The sequence below is a fragment of the Equus caballus genome, chromosome 17, assembly GCF_041296265.1.
Source record: "Equus caballus isolate H_3958 breed thoroughbred chromosome 17, TB-T2T, whole genome shotgun sequence".
Taxonomy (NCBI): Eukaryota; Metazoa; Chordata; class Mammalia; order Perissodactyla; family Equidae; genus Equus; species Equus caballus.
The window spans coordinates 48932146-48946524 of record NC_091700.1 but is presented as its reverse complement, the minus strand read 5'-3'; the positions used below and the strand labels follow the sequence as shown (position 1 = coordinate 48946524).

At 37.3% G+C, this 14379-nt stretch overlaps 1 protein-coding gene across 4 annotated transcripts in view; it reads right to left on the bottom strand.

The window, feature by feature from the left end:
* The window catches only part of VWA8 (von Willebrand factor A domain containing 8), a 358178-nt gene that overhangs the window by 119618 nt on the left and 224181 nt on the right, over positions 1 to 14379 (bottom strand). For all 4 annotated transcript variants that reach the window (XR_011427808.1, XM_023621650.2, XM_023621651.2 and 1 more), the window contains 3 exons: positions 9325 to 9433; positions 7246 to 7384; positions 4286 to 4485 (listed from right to left, as the gene is read on the bottom strand). Coding sequence is in view for 3 of the 4 variants with exons in the window: in XM_023621650.2 (XP_023477418.2) it covers positions 4286 to 4485; positions 7246 to 7384; positions 9325 to 9433 (448 nt within the window). In the remaining variant the exon portion in view is untranslated. The remainder of the gene's footprint in view (positions 1 to 4285; positions 4486 to 7245; positions 7385 to 9324; positions 9434 to 14379) is intronic.

Here is a 14379-nt window from a genome sequence, read left to right as displayed (position 1 = left end):
TTTTTCTTCCTTTTTAGGGTCTAATATTTATATATTCATAACTTGGCATAAATGAACTGAAAAACTGCATCTTTTTAAGTGACAGAAAACATATATATTTTTCCAGCCACCGCTGTATTTACAATTAGTTTTAGAAGCAATTGGCAGCATGAAGGAGTTCTGTTGCTCCATCCTTTTAGATGTTAATGGTTTCCTTCTGTAAATGACTAATGATATACTCTGTCTGAGTTTAAAAATAGAATTTTGCGTCACACATGAGTACATGTTACTGTGGTTTTGGCACTCCTTTAAGGGGGGAGCGGGGGAGAAGCGAATGAGCAATTTTATCATGTTTGTATTTGACTGGGAGAAAAGCAACCTCTGGATGACCTCAATGTCCCAAAGTCTGTAATTCTAAACTTTGTACAGATGTAATAAGTAACCTCAAGGGGCGGGGGTTGGGGGGGGAAGGAGTCTTTATTTTTAGGCATGGCAAAGTTTCCCTTTCCTTACTCAAGAATTTATTTTAGCAAGGAATTTTTGAACAACTTCTGAAATGAACCAGAGAAATGCATCCGTACCAAAGCTTTATTTGAAAAGCCAAGGGATAGATGAATTAATGGAAGTACTTCTCTACAATATTTTAGCTCCATTTTCAGTTTGGGCAGAATGGAGAAGGAACTGATGGCAGTGCACTCATTTTTTATTCGATTAGAATTATTTATCATTTCTTAAATTTGCACGCTGTTCATTTGGAATTAAAGAGGTCTTACACCTTAACAGGGCCATAATATAAAGTTTTACACCGCTAAGATGTCCTTTCTGAAAAAAGAAAAGGCAGTTCAGACGACACGTAGAGTAGAGCATCCAGATATGCTGTGCACGCCTGCCCAAGTACAGAGGTAGCTTTGTGGAAAACGTTGAAAGTGTGGTCAAAGGGATAAGTCAGGTACCTGTAGGAATGCCAGGAGGCAAAGTGCTGGCTATGGAGGACAAGCACATCTTTACAATGAAGAATATCATTTGATGAAAGTCATTGTAAGTGAACAGAATATTAATCAATGATGTTGCCAAATAATTGGATCTTTTGAGAAAATAAAATATTTGCTAAGAACCTAAAAATCTAGTACTTTTAAAGAACTAGTGTATGTAAATTTGACAGCTGAAAATTTGGCAAGGCTGAATAAATACTCCAAATTTAGATTCTTGTCCAAATTCGATTGGCTACTGAATTAAAAATCACCAAGATGTCATGTGCTCTTTATGACAGACAGAATTCAATTCAATGACATTGATATTTAGTTGCAAATCTATAAAGTAAAACTTTATTCTAAGGTGCTTGACCTAAACTTTTATAAGCAATATCATGATATTTATAAAGTCTGCTTCTAGGAGAAAATGAAAATGAAAAAAAATGTGAAAAACCAGAAAACGATGTATTAACTCAGAATTTATGATAATTATTTAGGCAAGGCCTAAAGTTAAAGTTGACTTATTTATTTAGCAAACTACTGAAATGTTATTTATGCAATATTTTCCTCTTGATTAGACATAGTCTAAAAGTACTGTTTCTTGCTTACACCTTGCTCTCATAGTGACTTTAAATACTTGCAAGTAAGAACACTGCATTTCTTTAATATTTCCCTATTATGAATACTTTCTAATTTTCAGACTATCCTTTCCCCAAGTATCTGCAGTGAGTGAGAGAGTGGATGAAGTTTAATTCTGGTGGGGTCAATCCAATTTGGTTTGAATCTCAGTTCTACCATGCATTTGCTGGGCAAGTTATTTAAATTCTCTGAGCCTCAGTTTCCTCACATGAATATATAGCTAATAGCTGCCTCACAAGGTAGCTGGAAGACTGACATGGGATAATGTATGTAATCCTTTGCTTGACACATAGTCTACATTTAACAATTGATCCTTCTCCTTGAGACGTTCATCACTTGCCATCCGGGATACCACACTCCCCAGTTTATCCCCCTACTTCACTGGCCACACATTTTCAATCCCCTTGGTTGATTCCTCTTCATCTCCCTGATCTCTTAATATTTTATTGCCCCAGGGCTTGATGCTTGGACTTCTCTTCTCTATCTACATTCATTCCCTTGGTGATCTCTTTTAGTTTCATGGCTTTAAATAACATTTATATGCCAATGACTCCCAAATTTGTATTTCCTGTTCTGACCTCTCCATTGAACTCCAGACTCATCTACTTGGATGTCTAATAGACATCCAAAATTTAATCAAATGCCTAACGTTCCCTCCAAAATCGATTCCTTCCTCATCTCAGTTGATGGCGAATCTATCATTTCAGTTGCTCAGGCCCTAAACCTTGAAGTTGCCCTTTACTTTCTTTCATCCCATACATCTGATCTCTTAGGAAATCCCATTGGTCCTACCTTCAAGATATATGCAGAATCTAGCATTACTTAGGACTTCCATCCTCCTCCAAACTGCCATCATCTTTTGCCTGGATCATTGCAAAAATCTCTTAACTAGTCTCCTGCATTTTGCATTAGCACCTAAAAACTATTCACCACAGAAGAGCCAGAGAAATCCTTTAAAATGCAAGTCAGATCAAGCTAGTCTTTTGCTTGAGACCCTCTAACACCTTCCCCTTTCACTCATAGTTAGGGCCCAGAGTATTACAATGGTCTACAAGGCTCTACACAATCTGCTTCCCCGCCCTCTCCACCATGCCCCTTCTCCAACCCACTGAGTGACCTCTTTGATCTGACTTCCTCATGCTCTTTCCCTCATTCAGTCTTCCCCACTACACTTCTTTAAAGTTGGAGAGTCATGTTCCAGCCTCTGGAACTTAACAATTCCCATTGCCTGGAACTCTTTTATTCCAGATATTTGTTCTCCCCTGCACCTCTATCAAGTCTTTGCTTAAATATTACCTTCTCAGTTAGGCAATCCCTGCCCACTTATCCTATTTTAAATGGAAATCTTCCTCCTAGCCTTCTATTTTACTCTCCCTTGCTTCTCATCTTCTAACTTGATACAATTTAATTATTTTTTTTGCTTATGGTCTATCTTCCTGGACCAGAATGTAAGCTTTTGAGGACAAGAATTTTTGTTATTTTGTTCATTGCAATATCCCCAATAGTAGGCAAATGATATGTATTTGTTGAATGAATAATATACTTAGTATAGTATTTAGTAGATACTAGGTGGGTAACAGGTATACGAAAACATTATACTCCTTTCTATTGGTATAGTAGAGATTAACTTAGACCTTTAGAATTCTCACTAACTGTCGTTTGATCTATGTCTTCTGTTTGGAATGATTTTTAGCCTGACTCTGGGCATCTGTACTTTTCATTAGTGCTTTTTTACAATAGTAGGGATGGTTGGAACTTGAGCATCATTAGACACTAAAGTATCTCAGTGTATTCCTGAAATGGACTGAATGTTTATGTCTCCCCAAAATTCATATGTTGAAATTCTAAGCCTGATGTATTAGGAGGTGGGGCCTTTGGGAGGTGACTAGGTCATGAGGATGGAGTCTTCATGAACAGGTTTAGTGCCCTTATAAAAGAGAAACCAAAGAGATCCTTCATTCCTTCTGCCATATGAGGTTACAGTGAAAAGACAGCTGTCTAGGAAGTGGGTTCTCACCAGACACCAAATCTGCTGGTGCCTTGATCTTGCACTTCCCAGTCTCCAGAACTACGAGAAATAAACTTCTGTTGTTTAAAAGTTACCTAGTCTATGGTAGTTCTGTTATAGCGGCCTGAACAGACTAAGACAATTCCATTCAGTATATTTATGTGGCTGTCTCTACATAAAGACTATCATTCAGGTTTCAGATAAAATGTCATCTCCTAAGAGGAGAGACCTCAGCACTCTGTAATACTGTTCACCTTCCCAACCCCTCCTACTCTATCCCCATCATTCTCTAGGACATTACTTCATTTCTATATAGCACTTATCACTTCCTAAAATTAGCATATTTATTTGTTGGTTTACTTGTTTGTTGTCTGTCTCTCCAAAGGGAATATAAGCTTCACGGCAAAGAATTATCTGGCTTCAAATGTCAGTAATGCTGAGGTTGAGAAACTCTGACTTACATGTTTTCAGAATTACAGTCACGTTGAAATCTCTGCAGAGAGAAGGTATTAGCTTGCTTGTGTGGTACTGATAAAATACAACCGCTGACTTCTCCCTTCAGCCCCTCTCCTCAATCTTTATGAAAGCACATATTTTCAGTTATTGGTTGCAAAACACTCTTGTCTTTTCCTTCACATAAGTTACTGTTGGCATAACTGTATCACGTGAGTAGTATGGGGTGCATTACCTGCTGCTCGTGGAGAATCACTTGACCCTTGAGGGGATTTCCCAGCAGTGCCACTGTAACAAATGGGTGCCAAACTCCACTGGCCGTTCTTGGGAAAATGTCATACAAGTCCACAAAGTAGCCACTTTTTCCAGTCATATTCATAAAGTATAAGGAAACAGGATTGCATGTAACTACATAGAGAGCATTTTCTTCATTTTCTGAAATGACAAAGAGGTGTCAATATTGTGGTGTGTGACAGATTTTCTGACTGGTTGAGAGGTCCAGTGAAAACTGAATCATGAGACTGAGCACACAGTCGGAACTTAGTAGATGATCTGTAGATGGACTGATTAGGCTGAAAAAGACCATGAGAACCAATTCAGTTCCTGCTGTAAATGTAGATGCAGTCACACCTATCTATCTAAGGAAGCATCTATTTGTTCCCAAAAGAATTCCATCATATCTCATGACAAAACTATTAAATAGTATTTAACACTCTTCAATGTCAGGAAATTCTTCCTTGCATGAAAGAAAAGTGTTTTGTGCTTCAATAAAAGTCTGCTTTCTTTTGTTTTATCCTTGGTTCAGATGGACAGCAGATGGTCAACATCTTATATCTGCTAATCTTGCATTTCCTAGATAGTTACTTGATCTTTAGGCTTTTCTTACTATAAATCAGTAACTCCACTTTTTGATTCTTAGCTCTATAGATCTCATTTTACAAACTCTTGGTTCATATTAAATATTTCTTATTATAAAATTTCTGTCTTTTCAATCTGAGTACTTGACTAGGTCCATTTTACAAACTCTATATCAGTGCTTCTTCAACTGCGAAGTGCTCATGAATCACTGGGGAGCTAATAAAAATGCAGATTCTGATTCAGTAGGTCTGGCGTGGGGTTTCTGCCTTTCCAGCAAGCTCCCGGGAGATGCCAATGCTATTGGTTTGAGGGCTTCCCTTTGAGTAGCCAGACTCTGGATGATGTTTCCCATAATCTCTATCTATGAGCACCCTGAGATGAGGGATGAAGCTGCTTTTGTGTAATAAGTGCTATCAGCATCACTCATTATCCAGGTATCTATTTAGCAGTGTTCATATTTTATGAACTCAAAATTAAGACACAAGATATGATAACAAGATATAACATTTATATTTAGAACCATCCTGGAAAATTTGGAACATATGTATATATTGTATATGTGTTTGAGTGCCATGTCTACAAATAATGACCAAATATTATACATAAAGATACAGTAAATTGAAGTAAATAGGCTAACATTGATAAGAAACACAAGTCTTTGGAAGTGCAGAAGAAGATACATATCATTTAGGAGACAATGTGAACTGTGTGCGTGTTTCAGTTCCAAATATCAATATCAGATAGGATCACACAATTTATAATTTAAGGATCTTTTTAATGCTTCCCACTATCAGTACAAATAAGTTCAATTCAACATCTATTGAGCACCTTCCCACAGAGTATAGGGCAACAGGGAATACAGTAAAAGTACTAACAGAAACGTACTTAATAAACCTAATAAACTTATAGCAGGCTTTAAGGCCTGTTTGGTCTTGGGCTCAAATACATGTGTAATTAATTCTGATTCTAACCCAAGAAAATGCTCTTTTCTCTCACTAATGTAGAATAGGTAAAAAACAAAGAAATAAAAAATGATAAAAAAAACTTCGCTTGCAAATGTGGGCAATACAGAAATAGACGGTTAAATTATATCAGGGACAGCAAATGAGTTTCATTTTTAAGGGCCTCTTCTGACTGACTGGCAGCGGCTGCCTGGAATGTTGTGTTGAGAAGAACTGTAAGCCTGTGACCAGTTTAATGAGAAAAGTGCTGCACCTGATGAGAGGAGTCTGTCACAGTCATGGGCAGAGGATCCCAGTGTACTTATTCTAATCCCTAAATATGAGACAAGGGCCAAAGTTCAAACTTTATCCATAAAATCCATGCTTACTCTTTACTAGTGAATGTAAAATATTTTAATAAGAGCACCAATCTGTTACCAAAAAAAGTGTACATTTTTAAGGCATACTTTTTCTTTTTTTTTGAGGAAGATTAGCCCTGAGCTAACTACTACCAATCCTCCTCTTTTTGCTGAGGAAGACTGGCCCTGAGCTAACATCCATGCCCATCTTCCTCTGCTTTATACGTGGGACGCCTACCACAGCATGGCTTTTGCCAAGCGGTGCCAAGTCCGCACCCGGGATCCGAACTGGCAAACCCCAGGCCGCTGAGAAGCAGAACGTGTGCACTTAACCGCTGAGCCACTGGGCCGGCCGTAAGGCATACATTTTTACTGAGCATAGCTGATTTTAGGAATAAGCAATATCTACAGAACTCATATGCACAAAAACTTGCTTCTGAATTTTTGCCTGAACAATCCCCATCTTGGTCAAGTTACAGACTCTCTCCCTTCCCCCTGCCATCACTTCTGTTTATATCACCTTAGTAACTGCTACCAACTGAAAACTTCTGCAAAAAAGTACCCAGGGCACACTGTATGAATCAGTAAGAAATGGCAACAATCCAGAAATGTAGATGCCAAAAATTCACATGCTTTATTTGCCTTTCTTTACAATGAGAAGTTTAATGACTGCAAATCACTCCAGCTCTGCTTTCGTGGTTCATGCAATCACTAAACTGGAATCCCAGCCAAAAAAATCCAGTTTCTCCTTTTTCTTTTCCTCTTCTATTTTTAGCACACAACTGGGTGTGTTTAACTTTGTGCTACAATTGTAATGAGAAACAGACCTGCATACAAACTCAGCAGGGCTTATGTGGATTCCACAATAGTATTTTGTTAAGTTGTTATAGGAAATTAGTTCTCAATTACATATAATTGCTATCAAATCCAAGAATGACACAGTTACTGAGTCTATTACAGACGTTTGATGTCTAGAGATTAATCCCTGTTTTTAAAAACTCAGTGCAGGAAGGAATAATCAAAAGAAACTGACATACCATGTGATGTAGCAACGTCACAGATTAAGTTAATTTCATCCAACGGTAACCTCCAGGAGGCACATTCTTCAGTAAAGGTTTGGGATCTTTCTTCACGTCTTTCTATTGGATATTCCTGTATGTTTATAAGTGCTGGACCCTATAATAAAGTAGTTAACTGAGTTAAGAAATTTGGGTAGTTACCAAAATGTAAAAAACCTAAAGTTCTTCAAAGTACAGAATTTAAATTCAAATATTCAATATCTTGATACACCTCTTCTCATTTTATTGACTCGAATGGTACTTGTAACAATAATAATACCATACACTTGCATTTATGAATGCTTTCACATGTGCTATCTTATCTAATTCCTTACTTGGTTTTCTTTTTACTCGCGAAATATACTAGACCTAAAACCCATAGGATTTCTCATTACTTCATTCCTTTCTCAACTGAGAGCAAGTTTTGAACTACAAGTATTGGGACCCAGAACTGTCCAAACCAGGAGAATAATTTGTAAATGAATGAATCAAGGCCTGATATAAGTCCCTTGTGAAGAATGATTATTATATCATTATATAGAACATAATGGCTAAATATGGGTCTTTGAAATAAAATGTAAAAAAAAGTGACATCTGAAATTTTAAAAAACTTACTGATAACTACTACTATTACTTATAAAAGACAGAGTATTTTATATGGTGAAAATTATTCAGTACAAACATAAGCAGAGCAACTAACTTAATAAGGTTATTATATTTGCGCTGGGAATGATATGATTTCCTGGAAGAATTATATAGCTGTTACTAAAACTTCAATTATTTGCATGCCCCATAGTCCTTAATTAATCAAAAACATTTGGGTTAGATATTGACTGTTGTGGCATCCATACTCCCCTTTCATGTCCCTTTCTATCTAGTCTGTATCTCAGAGCTAGACGACTAAAAACTACATTCCTCAGACTCCCTTGCAGCAAGGGTGCTGGATGTGATTTAGGTTCTGCCAATTGAATGCACTGGCATGAGATCTGGAAGGCAGAAGAGAGGCAGTGGCCAGCTCTAGTAGACAAGGAGGCTCTGACGACTAAGAACAGCCAGATTCTATGCTCTACTGGGGGTCGACAAATGTGGCCCACAGGCTCAAGTCTCACCCACTGCCTGCTCTTGTAAGTGAAATTTTACTGGAACACAGCCACACTCATTTGTTAACGTATTGTCTAAGGCTGCTTTTGTGTTACCATAGCAGAGTTGAGAATCTGTATGGCTACAAAGCTTAAAATATTTACCATCTGGCCCTTTACAGAAAAAGTTTGCTAATCCTGCTTTACTGTACAGCTCCCAGCAACAGGGGTGACAGCAGAAACTAAAGCACTGATCTTGAAACTAAAAGTCCAGGGGCAGGCCCGGTGGTGCAGCGGTTAAGTTCACACGTTCCACTTCGGCGGTCCGGGGTTTGCTGGTTTGGATCCCGGGTGTGGACATAGCACTGCTTGGCAAGCCATGCTGTGGTAGGTGTCCCACATATAAAGTAGAGGAAGATGGGCATGGATGTTAGCTCAGGGCCAGTCTTCTTCAGCAAAAAGAGGAAGATTGGCAGCAGATGTTAGCTCAGGGCTAATCTTCCTCAAAACAAAACAAAACAAAACAAAACAAAAGAAACTAAAAGTCCAGAGGTAGCCTCTTGACTTCTATTCCTCCTATCCTTTCTAAAGATTTTACAAGCATCTAATTCCCCACAGTAATTTCCTTTCTGCTTGAAATAACTAGAGGGGTTTCTATTGTAACTCGTGACTGACACTCCTTTCACTTGCCTTTTCACCTGAAGACAAATATCATGCAGTAACTGTCCTAGGATAATACAACATATCTGATTCTCCTGAAATACAGGTTAGCTCTTAGGAATTCTACTGACCATTAGCAATTACTACCTACACTGAGTCCCTCAGAGGCCAGATGGGCTGGAGAGTTAGAGCAAAAGCTAAATCTATTCTAAAATACCATCAGAAAATGTAATTCCTGAGAATGTATGGATTTTCTCCAGGGAAGATAAACAAAAATCTGTAACATTCAATATTTTAATGAAGAAATAATAATATCAACCTTTACGTCTATATGATGAGTTTCTGCTGGACACAACAGTTTTTGCATTCCATTTCGTGACTGACCAATTGTCCAATAGCCCATGAATGTCTGCTCTGGCAGAGGCAACCTGTCAAGGATGATATGAAAAGTAAACGTTTCTTCTTCTTTCCAAGTCATAGGAAAAAATAAGGAGCCATCTATTATCAACCACACAAATAAATTTGAAGAATGCTTTACTTAGCAGTGAGTTATATTTCATTTTATTAAAAAGATAGTCTATAAAACCATATTTAGAATATTCTTTAAGAAGAAAAAGATTCCACATTTCTGAAAGTCAGAGAAGATAAGATCCTATTCTGTTTTTACATTAATGACAATTATAATTAAGGTTTACATATTTTTTCCTTGAGTTGGTAAAATACTTGGTAATTTAACAGCTAAATTCCTAGTAGAGTATAGGAAGGATTTAGAACAAAAATGGAGCGATCCATCCATTTTTCAGTGTACTTTTTAAAATTTGGAATCGAATAATAAATAGTACACAATACCACCAGTCACACGTCTGTAAGTTGTACAGGGCAAGTTTCATAGACTCTATTTTAGCACTTCAATCTTTTTGTTACTTGGAACTGAAATATAATATACATATTGCAATACAAATATATATACAAATATAATATACAGAAACCTTCACATAAATGTGCTGCTTAGTTCTGAACACACCTGTGAAACAAGTACTCAAAGAAGGGCACCACCAGCACCCAGAAACCCCCTCAGGACCACTGAGGGCTTTATCCCAACCCAGGGAGCAACTATCCTGACTGCTAATGGAGTTATTCTGTGTTTAGATTCCTTTTTATCTAAAGTGATTTGCCAAAATAAATATGGCAATGCTAAAGCACAAAACCACAGACAAATTTTTGTGAATAAAGCCTTCACTTTTTACTCATACTATCTTTTCTTTGAGTCTTTAGAAAAGGAACTATTAATTTGTCATTTAATGGAATATACATTTCTTATTCCATGGTAAGTTAAGGCAAGAAATGATTCAGAGTTAAAAGCTCTTTAAAAATAATGCTTATGTGGCTAAAAACTAAAATGTATGCTTGAATGATTCTGATGACCATGAAAAGAGTAAGTACTTGTACTGAGAAATCATTTTATTTTCAGTAAAAGAGAAGTCTGACACAATATTTCCATATGCTTAATAAGACCATGTAAGGCTTGTATATTTTTAACATAAAATAATGGAACCAAGCATTCTGGTGGAATATGCCTTTTGTCCCTTTGAAGTGCTAATGTCTAACACAAAAGGACAGAAATTAAAAAGAAATTTACAATGAAATTCTTCTAAGTCATATGACATAAATTTCTTAAAAAGACATATGTGCTTTTGTATCTATCATCCAAAATATAATTTAAGTACCTGGACAATTATCCTTTTTTTTTTTTTTTTAAAGACTGGCCCCTGAGCTAACAACTGTTGCCAATCTTCTTCTTGTTTTTTTTTTTTTCTGCTTTGCTTTATCTTCCCAAACCCCCTGTACATAGTTGTATATCGTAGTTGCAGGTCCTTCTAGTTGTAGGATGTGGGACGCCGCCTCAACGTGGCCTGACAAGTGGTGCCATGTCCGCGCCCAGGATGCGAACCCTGGGCCGCCGCAGTGGAGCACGTGAACTTAACCAGTTGGCCACGGAGCCAGCCCCTGGACAATTATCCTGATTGGTCACCCACTTCTGTATTTCTACTGGAAACCAGGTGGGAGGCGCACTGAGTCAGGGGATTTACTATTATTATATTCTTTCTTTTAAATGTAATAAAAACACATTTCTGTGTCAAAAGCCTGATCTTGAAAACATCTTATAGACCTGAGATCTCTCTCTCCTTGTTTAGGGAATGAACTGTATTCTTTACTTGCTGTCAGCACTTCACCAAAGGAGAATCAGGTCTCCAAATACAGAAGGAGAAAAACAAAGGAAGGAGACATACCTAATTTCCCCCTAGCATAGAAGGCACAGTATAATAAAATGCAGGAGATCTGGGTTCTAGTTCTAGCTCTTTTATTAAATAGCTATGTAAACCTTGGAAGGGAAAAGTTAGCTAATTTCTTTGCGTGTTAATTTCTTCCTTTGTGAAGTGAAGGTTGCTTATAGCGTGGGGAGCCTATGATGATCACCAAAGTGACTAGGAGTAAGTGTCACTGGTAGATTCAATAGTCTTGCATTAACTTGGTGCCCTGGAGTGAAAATAAACAATCAGAATGAAAATATCTGTACCTACCACTAGAATAGGTGCCCTGATAGAACTGCTTTATTAAAGCTTATAAAAAAGAAGCTCTAAATACATCCCAAATTGGCTCTTTGAAGACACCAGAAACAGTTATATATATCTTGAAATCTAATTAGAAGCAGAGAATCGCTTAATAAAAATGGTCTTTGGTTGACAGGTTGATATCTAACCTAAAAAATGGACCTAATATATCTTTTAATAATCTCACAAAAATATCACATAGATGCTAAACAAAACAAAACAAGCAAACAAAAAAAATTCGTCCATTTGAGAAATAGTAACTTTACTCTCCTTCCAGTTTTTACTGACAATTTTAGGGATATTCATCAAATCTGGTTTGAACTTGCCAACTCATTCTAAGTAATAGTCATGGAAATTGCAGCCTGTCTGGTTCCATCTAAAAATAACACTAGCTGTTTGGTTGGCCGGGTATCGGAAGGACCTACAGGTACCCCATTTAGAGTCTGTTCCGGAACCACATAACAAGATGCTATTGGCAGTAACAACTACAAATGAAAGTCACATTCGCAGGGTGTTCTGGAGTTGCACAATCAAACTGACTCATCCAGCTCCTTGGTAACACAGCGTGTTGTTTCTAGACTTTTCCTGTGCACTCCAGGCTGGCCAACTGAGGTAAACCAAAGCCTCTCACTTATTTTCTATTACTAAAGCTTCCCAACAAGCTGTGGAAAAGTTTGATGGTTACTCTCTCCCCTTTGGTATGTTAGTAGTCAGGGGAAAGGGGAAGCATTATAATTGGGTGCATGAGGAAGCTTTGGAATTTGAAACATAATCAACATTAATTCGGGGGTAACTCTAAACTAACAATCAGTTAGCAAAAGACCCTATATTCCATTACTGAAATGTGTCATTCAACTCTGAGCAGACTTAAGTTGTTACACCTGATGTGACTGAAACAACAATGGTATTTTCCACGGTTTTAAGATCCTGTCACTTGTATTTTTTTTTAACTCTGTTAAAGTCCTAGCTGGAATGATGTCTTTAATTTTAAGGGTGAGGAGGATGAGCTTAAGCCTATAAATAGCACTACTTTTTATCTTCAATGTCATTCATGAATTTATGTTTTTTAAAACAACGAAGTATTTCAATTCATATGTTGTGATGTTTCTTAATCCCTTGTGGAAGTATTAATAAAGATCTGGAAGTAAAAGTTTTAAATAAAAGAAGGGTGAATTTCAAAATTATGACTCAGGTCAAATTACAGCTTGAGCAAGTTACACAAAGGAAAAAAAGGTTTTTTTAAGCAGGCATACAATTCATAACATGATGCACATGGACACCAAAGTTGAGTAATATAGTCTGAATGACATGAAAGAGATTTGTCTAAGATTGTTTCCATACAGAGGTGAGCTTAAGTTTTAAAGAGTATGTTCTGGCAAACTTCCGCCTTCTCTGAACATTTGCCAATACTATTTCTGGAGTATGAAAGAAACACATGAAATAGATTTGGATCTTTCTAGAGGCATTATGCAATTGGAAGTTGTTGACATATCTATTATCAACAATTCCTCAAACATTTCCTTACCACACGAACTACTAATTTTCATGGGAATAATGGAACCTTTTCAGGGTAGTTCCACCAACTCTCAAAAATTCACCAATTTATACCATCTTTGAGAAGAAAAAGAACAACTCCAATTTAGCAGGCCTCACTCATTCCTAATGTTTGAAATCTAACCTCTGGTAAACACTAGTTGGATTGTCCAACAGAGTTTACTGGAGTCTTTCATAGAATAACCCTGACAAATATTTCACCTTTGGCTCTTCCCCCTTCCTCTTACTCTCCAGCCAACTCATGCCTTAGCCACCTCAAACTGCTACTTGCTATTCCTAAACATACTATACATGTTCATGCTTCCACGGGGTCATTACCTCTGCCTAGAAATCCTTTCTGCTATTGCCTCTTTGATGAAATCCTTCTCATTCTTTTTTTTTTTTTTTGAGGAAGATTAGCCCTGAGCTAACATCTGCTGCCAATCCTCCTCTTTTTGCTGAGGAAGACTGGCCCTGAGCTAACATCTGTATCCATCTTCCTCTGTTTTATATGTGGGACGCCTGCCACAGCATGGCTTGATAAGCGATGCATAGGTCTGCGCCTGGGATCAGAAGCAGTGAATCCTGAGCTCTGGAAGTGGAGTGCGCGAACTTAACCGGTACGCCACCTGGCCAGTCCAAAATCCTTTTCATTCTTAAGGCCCAATTCCAATGTCACTTCCCCCTGCATCCCTCTCCCATATTTCTTCCTAGGAAGCAAAGTTAATCTCTTACTTTTCTAGATTTCCATGTAAATTTGCACATATGGAACTCTTAGAAACTCTTAGGATAGAGTTCTGTAGTATTTTCAATTTTCAAATTTAAGATCTGATAGAGAATAGAAGTTTAAGAGAGAAAGGTCAGAAGTCAATCTCTTGTAAATATTTTTATTTAAAATAAAATAAGAAGTCAGCATACTAAATAAAGAAAATAGAAAAGCCCCTTTAAACACTTTAAATTAGTAATAATGGGTACTACTATTCCCAGTTACCCTCCTTTGTTTGCTAGAAACTTCTGAATTTCCCTTCCCCACCATCTCACATATTGCTGGCAAATTAATTTTGCTTTGCTGCAAATGATAATGCATACAATGAGTATGTATATGTATTTTTCCTTTCTGTGCCTGGCTCTGCATTTAGACATCACGGTTTTACTTTACAACTTAGACTTGTGCATCTCTGCCCTGCTGGTCCTGCTGAGGTCACAGAAATGAAGAGTCATTTGGATGC